General features: G+C 41.8%; 1 protein-coding gene across 1 annotated transcript in view; it reads right to left on the reverse strand.

Annotated features, from left to right (window-relative positions):
• The window catches only part of LOC119597836 (dynein heavy chain 2, axonemal-like), an 8,234-nt gene extending 1,177 nt beyond the window's left edge, over window positions 1–7,057 (reverse strand). Inside the window, exons 1-2 of the mRNA XM_037947478.1 lie at window positions 1,957–7,057; window positions 1–1,564 (exon numbers count right to left, since the gene is read on the reverse strand). The exon at window positions 1–1,564 is cut by the window's left edge and continues 598 nt beyond it. Of these exons, the coding sequence (XP_037803406.1) occupies window positions 1–1,564; window positions 1,957–7,034 (6,642 nt within the window). The 5' untranslated portion in view covers window positions 7,035–7,057. The remainder of the gene's footprint in view (window positions 1,565–1,956) is intronic.
• Between the last annotated feature and the right edge of the window lie 4,330 nt (window positions 7,058–11,387).

The raw sequence follows: 11,387 nt of genomic DNA on the forward strand, positions 1-11,387 counted from the left end.
CTGGGCTGGTGTGGCACTGCTTTCCTTCTTGGGCTTTGGGGTGAACATCTTAATCCAGTAATCTGTCTCTGTTGCTATTTCTGACTTGCTGGCTTTGTCCATTCGTCTCATAGCTATAATAATGCTCTCAGCTTCTTTCCTCTGGTTCTCAAATATAAGTGTTGGGGCACCATGGGTGAGTGACACATTTTGAGCTAAATAAATGTATTCCATCTGAGCTGTATGATCCTCCATTGAAGTGGATCGTGGTACTGAGTAATGGGTGAGAGCTGAGACACGACTTGAAATATTCTGGATAGCTTCATTGGACAGATATTCATTCAGCAGGCGAGTGAGTATGATGTAACTTTCTTCTGTCACTGCCCCATTGATGTAGATACTTGTAAGTTGTTCTAGCAGTGCTGGAACAAGAGTGCCGTCGACTGTATGGGCTCCAGACACTAGGGACCTTAGGCAAGCCTCTGCCTCTTCCCACTGGTCATCTCCAATCGTCTGAGCGAGGGGCGTACTGGGGTCCTCAAAGGCCTGCCGAGTAACAAAACCTATGTGGAAGAGAGCAAGGCTCATAAGGCACCACTTGCTCCATTCATTAGTATAGGCATTGAGACGAGACTCGCCAATGAGCTCGTATAAATGCATTATTGATTCCTTGACTGTTTGTGGAAGGCTTAAATACACTTTGTGGCAGGACATCATTAAGTTGGTTGGCAAAGTGTCTTCCTCCTGTAGATACATCCAAATCTGGAATCGCTTGTGGGCCTCCTTAATGCACTTATCCTTTAAAAGTTTACACAAGTGATTTATACATGACTCGGCTTCAGTATCCTTTTTCAGAAGGAGCCAAAATCCTTTCTGGCAACACTTCTGAAAGATAAGGTTTAGGTAGTCCTCTCTTCCTTCACTGAGAGCCAAGACATTAACAGAATCCGGGTTTGATATGAGGACAGGATGGCACAATGGTTGTATTTGCCCTAAGATGTGTTCCACATCAAGTGGTGCAGAACTGTAGATGATAACTGGTTCAGTGGGAGAGCCCTTTCCAGCAACAGCAAGCAATGCTTTGGCCGAGGTAGGATCAGCCTCCACCCTCAGTACGCGTTCTACATAGATCATAGAAGCTTCATCCAGGCGATCTGGACGGAGGCAGTTAATCAGGATAAGTTTGGCAACCCCACGAATCTTTCTTTCCAACTTATTGGGCAATGGCACTGTTTCTGGCTGTTCTGTAACATACCATACTCGCCAAAGTTTTTCATGGGTTGTTAGACTTTCAATAAGATTTGTGAAAGGTTCCACTTTAGACAAGGAGAGTATTTGGAGCCACTGCGAATCTGTCAACCATACAGGGTGAGAGGACTTGGGCACAGAGCAAGATTTCTCACCCTTTGGCTCCTTCTTCTCAGACTCAAGAGATGAGAGCTCACTTCCAATCTGTGAAGAGGAGGAGGCATGTAGGAGAGAGCAAAACTGGGGTGTAGTGAGACCGATGTGACACTCGTACCACATGGCTAACACAAGGCCTATTGTCACTAGTGCTATGTCATCAACTTGATCCTGGAAGTATCTGTAAGGAAAGTCAGTAAAGATTATGATGATGAAATACACTTCTGTATAATAAGCATATACATATGTAAAAAAATATATAGTGCGCTGGAAGCATTCAAAGAGATTTATGATTCATTAAGTCTATGTGGCACTATGCTATGCTCTCTACTCAAAAGTTTTAAAATGTTTCACACATTTTTAACAATTATGGTCATCATGGAAGACCTTACATATTCATGATTTTAGATGGCTTACTTACTTTTGCATTTTATATCTCACCACCCCTATTTTGTACCTCAAGTTCAATCTTTGCACCACCATATCAATCCAAATTTTACTTTCTACAGCAATGTGTCGATACGGTCTTACACCAGTGATTATTAAAAAAATACATGAATTTTATCAACAAACCTGAATATTGTTTGAAGCATTTTGATGACAGTGTTAGCATCGAGAAGTCTGCCCCAAGCATTGGCAAAGTTTTGGGGTTGCATCTCTCCAATGACGAGTGCACTGAACCTGTCGATCCCAATGACCAAAGAGGGATTGAATAGTGGGAGTCGCTCCACAAGGATGTAGATTTCGGTAAGGAGTCCCGAAATCTTGCCATAAGTCTTTATGCCCTCTTTAGCAGCATCAAGGGACTTTCTTAAGTCGTGGCACTTCTTCTTGGCATCAGTTGCTTTAGCACATGCCGCCTGTAACATCTCCATCAATGTGCTCTCTTCAAGTACATCATCATCAAAGCGAGCCATAAGGCTTCTTATGGTTGCTTCTTGCTCTGCTAGTTGGTTTTGCTTTTCCAGCAGGTCGAACTCGCTTTTCTTTAGGGATTCTATGAGATCCGGCTGACAGTGGGAAGCAACTCTCATTGTAAGTAACTTCATCATACCTTCCTGGTTGCTCTGCATGTCTACAACATTCACAAGTGTCTTAATGTTGTTGTCTAAGTAGTCAATATTACTCTTTAGAATAATGAAGAGTCTAAAGTCCTTGTGTAATTCATAGGTTTCATTTCCAACTTTGAGTAATGTTTTATCCTTGCTGGACGATTTTACTTGCTCCATCTCAAGAATCTGGAACACTTTGATAGGGAACGATAACTCCTCTAGAGTAATGATGCATGATCTGCCTTTTGATATTGCCTCATTAAACTGGTCCATAAACTCCTCTTCTTCAAGGTTGATCTCCAATGCATCTCTCCTCTTGTGAATCCAAGTTTCAAGCAGACAGTGAGGGTCAAGGATAAGCTGTGGTAAGTCTGAGTTGGATATAATAGCTGCATTCTCAAGCAAGTAATTGTCCATTGGCAGACCTTCTTCGTGCCACTTAGCCTGGGATTCCATGGGAGCTAGAATGTCGAGGCTGGTCCTGTCTTCAGTATTGAATATGCAGAGTTCATTCATCTTATCTTGCCAAGATTTGATTACGTCAGGTCTCTCTTCATGGTTAAAAGTGCCCAAATAGGTTACATAAGCTGCTGCCAGGACAGCATCACCAAAGATATTCCGTAGTTTAACACTGCATTGAGATAATGCTTCCTCCCAATGGATTTTGTCTTCTCCAAGCTGAGTCATTACCTTCTGGGCCAACTGTATCCGGCTCTCGAGAACTTTCATCTCTTCCTCAGCTACTTCAAGCTGGTGTTCCTTTTCCTTCAACTGGGCCATAAGGACCTTATGCTCCATACCAAAACCAGTCAGGTCTTCTTGGTATTGGTTAATTGTTGTTTCTGTTGCTTCAATTTCTCTTGTGATAATGTCAGCCTGAACTTTCAAAGGGTGATAATCTTTATATACTCTTACATATTTTTCAAAAGCACAAAGCCAACTAAGGAATGTTGCAGCTGTGAATGATTCCTCTGTAACTTTCTCCATGTTCAGATCTTCCATTTTCAGGTAGGCCTGAATTCTGGTTAGAATTTTCTCATCTGTCTCTTCTACTGGAATTTTCCTAATAGATGAGATGAAATTGAGTCCACTACTCATTTGTTTCTTGGCTTCATTCCAGGAAGGATCAAGTCCTAGGGTCGTTAGCACTGCATCAAACACCAATTCAACTGATGGAGGAGGCCTAGAGAGGGACTTGAGTGTTTCTAACTCAGCCCTTGTTATGCGGTCTAACTTTCGATGTGTTGCTTTCATTTCCTGTTTTGGAGCTGTGAGGTCTCGATTGATGAGTTCTCTGATCCTCAAGGATTCATCTTTTTGCCTCTTTAGAAGTCCCAAATTCTTATTGAGATCCTGCTCAAGCCTCCCTTGCTCAGATTTAATATTACGCATCTTTAGAACAACGCTGCCACATGTCTGCTGGATGTAGGTCACCTGAGCACGCTGTTCTTCTAGTTGTTTAGAGAGTTCTGTAACACGTTTTTGTGTGTCTTCAAACTTGATAATGCTCATATTGAGTTTCTCTTTCTCTTCAATGATACCAGTTAATAGTTTATCATGAAGATGCAAGAATGACTTTAGAAACCCTAAGAACCTGCAAGATGGCTGCCACTTTGCTTCAGAATTATTTTGGTGAATGTATGCCATGACTTCGGCTACAGCTTGTGCTTTCAGTTCTGGCAGTGACTGCCCCAGTTTTTCCATAAGAATTTGCTTGGCGACAGTTTGGAGCTCTTCGGTATTCCATTCTTGGAATGAATCAACATTATAATAGTTTGAAACTGCAGGAATGTACTTCAAAATATCATATGCCTCTTTTAGTGTAGGAGTGGAAATCAAGATTCTTACAGTATGCTGAGCCTCATGAGGATTTGCAATATTCTGTTTTTCAACCAAAAGGTCATTCAAGAATGCAATATTCCTTAAATCATCCAGTACATTCCAGTCTATGATAACAAGTACCGAGATGCCTTCAGTGAGATCCTTAATAATATCTTCTCTTTTAGTTTCTGCTTCTGATTCAGTACCATTAATGTCGTATGTCTTGAATCCAGCTATAGATGACACTAAGCGGGCACAAGTTTTTTTGCCACATCCCTCTGGTCCAATTAAGATGAGATGCCCTCCAATGCTATCTAGGGCACTGGAGGATTTTATTTCTCTTGACTTTTGTTTCCCAAGGATCCTTATCAGGTGAATGGTATGGTGGATGAGACTGTCATAGATGGCAAATAATCCCTTAGGACCTAATAGAGCCTGCCCTGCACTCTTAAGCACATTTCGAACAGTGTCAGCTTGTATATCTGTGTATAAATTGTCATCGCTAGCAAGGCGGGTCAGAAGGAACATGCTTGGGTTATCACAGACTTTATCGAGGGATATGCAGAGATATTCTGACAATACATCATTTATCAGACTTTCAAATTCTTTTGGCTGTATGACACCAACATCCTGGAAGACTCTGAAGCACTCGTGAGCTAGATGCTTCAAGAAATTATCACGGTCCTGTGTCTCTTCATCCCCAAGTTGAAGTCCCTTGAGAACAGATATTACTTGTCGTGGGTGATGGACAAGAGGTAGGTGGTCTCCACACACTTGCTTGCTCACTTCACCCATACGGCGGTACAAGTGTACTATGCCTTCTGCAACTACAATCTTCAGGCACTTTACTTCCTGTTCAAAGTGGCCAAGATTCTGATCAAAGAGAGTGCAGAATATACTTTCCAACTCTGCATTTTCGCAAGAGGGTAGGGTTAGCAGATGAAAGGATCCCATCCAGAAATTTTCAACATGATTATTAATCATCTGGGTGTCGTCCTGTCCACCTGAGACGCATTCCTTTGTTTGGTAGGTGAACAAATAACAAATTTCAGGAAGTCCAAGGAAAGATTTAATCTCATGATTAAACAGTTTACGGTACTTTGCAGTAAAATTGGTTGTTGCTAAGACCTGATGCATGTGGTTTTCACCTTCACTGCAGTGGAGATCATCGACTAGCAAGTGGAGTTTTGACTTTCTACCTGCTAGTATATCTTTACCTTGTTTTATAAGGTTTTCTTCGATTGTTTTTTGTATGTCCTTAGGTTGGGTAAAAGATGTATAGCTGACTACAGCAAGATCTGTGGTGCTATTCATAGTTTGTCTTAGGACATTTATCAAAGTCGACTTTCCTGACCCAGGATTACCTTTCAGTATGACAGGAATGCCCTGGCTCATCAAGATTTGGGATACCTTTGAGTATTTTATAATACGGTCAGTCATGACAATGTTAGTGTTAACAAATGGGTTATACATTTCCATTTCCGTTGTGAACTTTGCCCATGACTTAAACTGACCTGATGATATGTCCACACAATAATCATAAATCCCTCCCTCAGGTACATTTTCGATCGTCCTTGTCACCACTTCCCGAAATTCGTCGGCCTCAGATGATGATATACAGGCACCAAAGGACCAGATGATGCCAAAGATGAATGCAGGTGTAAGCCTCTCTACCCAGTCTTCAGTCTCTGTTTGTGTCAGCTCAGTGTCTAAAAAGTAATTAAGAATAGCCACAAATGCTCTAGCCTTCATGATCATGTGAGGTTTCTTCACTTCACTCTCTTGCAGGATATTTATAAAATTTGGAAGGTTTTTCTTTACCAAGCTTTGAAGGGCTCGAGTTATTCTGTAGTTAGTGAGTGTACCCAACCAACTATGGACAACCTCTTCCCATAACTGTGGCTGGGCCGGGAAGAACACACCAAAGCAAGAGGTCAGCTCTGCTGGGGTTAGACATCCAATGTCCCCAGCTACTTCTATGATAAATTTCAAGTTGCTTGGTAGAGGGATACTCTGTCGGTTGTTGCCCATAAAAGAATTGCTCTTTGCATCTAGGTGGGCAAAGAAATCATGAAGCCATGGGTGTCCATATGGTCCATCGAAGACAATCCAAGTTTCAAAGCCTGAACTGGACTTCTGAGACTTCCTTACAAGCCGTGCTAAGAAGCCTTCGTTTGTTTTGCCCACCACATCTTCATAAGGGCCGTAAAGTGTTGTATCTTCAACTATGAGTGGATTTATTATCTCTCTTTTAGTAGCCTTGTAACTGGCATTCCCTTCACTGTTGAGTTTGTTGTAAACATTCTCAAGGGTCGTTAGGGATGTGGATTTCCCTGATCCTGATTTCCCAAAGAGTATGATTGTTTGGTTCCTGGAGATAGCATCGTGTAGCTGTAGAACCTTGTCGATATAGCTATCCTTGACAATCAAGTTATTACTCTTCATCATTGCTGTCACACCATCCTTCAGGATGTCATTAACATAAGGAGCAATGTCAAATTCAGGGAACATTATCTGAAACATTTCCTTGAAGATAGGTGCATCTTCTTCCCTCAGCTGAGGTATTAGGTACTCTCTCAGAGCTAAGGGCACAGTATCAAGTTCATCTACTTCTGGCTGCCTCTTCATCACTTCCTTGGCCAGATTAAGTATAATAGGAATACTTCTTACACCCAGCTGGTATTTGTGGCGTCGTGGAAGTGAGGTGGAGAGACTGGCCAATGTCTGGCCAAGTTTGTGTGCCAGTGACGTGCATTCCTTGAAACCCTCGATTACCATGTAACATTCGGTGATTACCTGGAAAAATACATTTAAGTGTATGTTTTAATAGGCCACTACTTTTGCCTTCAATTGAAAATTGCTTATATGAACATCGTAATGTTCTAATATTCATACCTACAAGTAGCACATATAGTAAAAAACTGTAAATGAACTGCAAATATATATATATATATATATATATATATATATATATATATATATATATATATAATATATTATATATATATATATATATATATATATATATATATATATATACACACACACATACACACTTATCTGTTGCATATTTAATGTGAGAAGGCCAATAGGAGGGGCACGCAGACACCCTTATCAAGCCTGGCCTTGAGAGAATAAAAAAAAGACAGATTCCCATGTTTATAAGAAGGGAAGGAAAAAGACTACCTAGCTATTTATCTAACACCGGGTCTACGGGTTTTTGAGAGAATTGGTAATTCCAAACAGTTCCTATGTATGGAAGAGACCTGACGGGTATGACGAGGTCTCTTGAAAAGGATTAGGAAATAGGGATCTGTGACCTAAGAGTAGTATCTATAAAACAAAGTGAGGTAGACTCCCGTTCGATGGAGAAAAGAGAAAAGGGTGATTTAAGAATAAGAGTGAGTAGCCTTTTGCCTTCAAGGATATGCACAAAAGGCTTTAAACTCTCCCAGGGACAGATAAGGCCACTGTACCATCAAGAACACACAACAGGTATAAAGCGAATCAGGATAAGAACAAAGCTGGGGATTCATAGACAGAGGGAAGGGATTAAAGCCGAAAAGCCGGAAGGAAAATGTGGTCATAGGTCCTTCTGGCAATCTGTTACAAGGCCTGAGAGATATCAAGAGGTGGGACATAAGATTCTCCAGAGTCCCTCGGAGATGAGGATTACATAATTGTGGCAAAAAGATACTGGTCTATTGAACTTGCCTTTCGATGATCACACTGGGAATTGGAAAGAAGGGCATTAATATCTTAGATCATGAATGGTATAAAATGTCTGGATGTCTTTGGTAATTGAAGTAGTTTAAATACCTCTATCTCGTACAGAGGCATATGTACAAAATGATATTTCTTTTTGTGCAAATGAATCTCTCTATTTATTCATATGTGTGTGTGCGTGAGAGAGAGAGTACGTGTTCATTCGTTTGTGTGTGTTTATGCGTTATTATATGCAGACACACACAAATACACATGTACCCCTATATCCATGCAACATATTACTCTCTTTGTGTTTGTGTGCTAGCTTTATGTCTATGTCATCCTCCACCTTTCTATACTAACAAGGTGATGAACCAACCATAGACTGGCCATGTATGAAAGAAAATGTTTAGCACATAATCATGCTTACTGTAAATATACGATTCTGACCGTGACAAATATCCATCATATCAATACAAATATAAATGCATTACCTATTGCAATACCTATATGCTATCATACAAAAAAAAAAAACATCTATCATGCAAGATGTTATCATATAAGGCATCTATATATGACATCTATCATACAGCATACAATCATATAAGACAAATTCATAGCATCTGTAACTGTATGTTTCCAAAATAAATAATCAACAAGTACGGCATGCATATCATCAGACATTAATCATGTCAATGTGCTATAAAATACCTGAATATCTGGTGTGACGGTAACAGCAGGTTTGCATTGTCGTCTGAGGATGTCCATAGCGTCTCTCGAGAAAGGATAGTTGTGATTCATCTCCAGCACTACAGCGGAAAGGGGCGACACATTCACCTTCACGCCCTCGAACACCTTCATGGGCTGGTGTTGTGACTTTGAAGGCTTCCCAGCTTTGATTCCTGCAACTGCCTTCTGTGCCGCCTGCACAATCTGGATCATTTCACCCAAGGCCTGGCACAACATCTGGGTTCAGAAGGTGCGCTTGCTCCAGGACTAGCCAGCTGTATGAGAGACTTGTTCCCAAAATGAGCCGAGCTAAGTGGACAGAGGTAATGGTTGGGGCGCATGTCACAGAGACTAGGTGGCGACCCACCAAATTAGCCATTGCCCTTATGGTCTCGGTCTTTCCTGAGCCATTTCCTCCATGGAGTCCAACTGCTAGTCCTTGGGCCAGGACTAGAGCCACATTGACCATTGCACGGTTAATCGAAGGTGTAAATACTGTGCATGGCCATAGCCCTTGGTATTCCCAAGAGTAAGTAAGCTCTGATGCTGCCCCAAACTGGGTCAGCACATTGTCAGTGTCCTTGTCCCATGTGTAGCGTAAGGGCATCTCTCCTTCACCTGTCAGGCCCTTCCTACTTTCTGAGGCTGCTGTCAGGAAGTCTCTTAACTGTAGGATAATCAAATAAAAGAGTCGAAATCTCTCACGCATCAGTTTCGAAAGGTTACCTTGAAGGGTGCTGTCAAGTCTTACCTGAGAATCCCGAACACGTTTCTTTAATGATTGTAGCTGTTCTGCATTCATGTGACCTTTAAACTTTGCCAAAGCTCGGCTAATCTCACCCGTCCAATGCAAGAGAAAGGCCACAACATTAACTTGAAGAGGCCACAATTTGATTACCTCATCCACCCTTACTCCTGCAACTTTCATGCTATTCCTACACTGCTTTACACCCTCTCTAAGGGTGTTTTCTATCCCCGTAGCCATATTGCGCAGCCATGTGTCAAAGGACCCCAATATTGGGACATAAGAGTTCAGCTCAAGGAACTCGCCCTCTTTTGAAAAGACACCAATAATTTCCATTGCATTTAACTGACTGTTCTTTTCCTGTTTGATTTTGGCTACAGTAGTAAACATTTTCAGCAAGAATGGCTTCGCATGCTCTCCGTCCAAAACAGTGGATATTGCCGTCACAAGATCGTCATCTGACAGGAGCCAAAACCGTGGAAATTGTTCCCTTCGATCCTGAAGGTATGGCTTGATTTGGTTAGTGATATTGTTAAGACCTTCAGACACAGCGATGACTTCCTCCTGAAGTTCGTCTTGCAGAGCCAATGGCTGGAGGAACTTCTCTGCACTCATTTCATCAGATAACTGTTGCCAGCGGTCGTTGAGCGAGTCAAAGGTGGCCGTGGCTTGAATTAAGTGGAATCTGACATCCATCACGTGGAAAAAGGGCTCCCAGGCAGACCACTTTTTCTGCAGGAGCTCGACATTTTCAAGGAACCTGATCATGGAGGAGAGCATCTTCTGAATATCCTGTACCTCATCTAGGTAGGGTTTGGCATGGTGAGATCCAGCCAGAATCTGCAGCCTCATGTTGAGTTCAGCAATGGTAGAGTTTGCCTCAACAGTTGACTGCACGACGGAGATACCCATGGAAGGGATTGCCCTCATGTTAATTGTAATTTGTGAGGCAAGACTCTCTATATCTCTAATGTTGTTGACAATCTTCGTTTCTTCAGAGGCATCCACCATTATATTTGCTAGCTCTCTTTTATAGGAAGTCAGATTAAGTTTTTGGAGGTATCCAAGAGTAAAGCTCTCAGAATCCTTATCAAAGTCAGCCTTGACAAGGTATTTGATCTGATCCCAATGATGAGATTTTAAATTAGCAGTTTGTAGATTTTGAGTCAAAGGCACGAGAAGTTTGCACAATTCAATGTGACTGAGCACCTCTTCCTTCACTTCCCACTCGCTCTCACCCATCACAGTGCCTTCTTTTATATTTGCCAAATTTAAAGCTGCAAAGGGTTGTATATTCCTAATCTTCTGGCTGTAAACAGACAGCATTTCCTGTAGAGCCACAACACTCACTTCCCACACAACTAAGTCTGCCCACTTTTCCCACGTTGTCTGCCATTCTTCCAGCAACAACCATATCTTTTCTGCTGCAATTAGGTCATGCTGGAACCCCATCAACTCAGAAAATTCAATCACCTGCAGACTCAGTAGCTCTAAATTCTCATTGATGTCCAGTTTGGCCACAATGTCGTCCATCATTTCTTTGAGTTTAGCTATGTTCTCTTTAGCCTCTGGAATGGTCTTGTCTAGTCTTGTTGGCAGTGTTTGCTTGAAAAACTGCTTTAAGGCGTCCACTTCTTCCATAACAATTTCTGAACGATCACTAAATTTCTTCCTGTGTGCATTGAGGTCAGTGTTCAGTTCATGGATTTTGTTATTCAGTGCAGCTTCTACAAAATCCCATTCCTTTTCCAGCTTAGCAAGACGATCATCCACATCAGAAGGGATGACATAACGGTATTTCTTTAGTACGTGGAACTGCTCCCTCACCGGTGTGAATTCTTCCCTATACAAAGCCAACTGCTTCTTCGCAAGGTGGCACTCGTCCGCTGCTGTAAGGAGCGATGGAATATCCTTTGGGTCACTATCCAGAAGTGCATTAGTCCTCTGGCCGT

The sequence above is a fragment of the Penaeus monodon genome, chromosome 40 (genome assembly GCF_015228065.2).
Source record: "Penaeus monodon isolate SGIC_2016 chromosome 40, NSTDA_Pmon_1, whole genome shotgun sequence".
Taxonomy (NCBI): Eukaryota; Metazoa; Arthropoda; class Malacostraca; order Decapoda; family Penaeidae; genus Penaeus; species Penaeus monodon.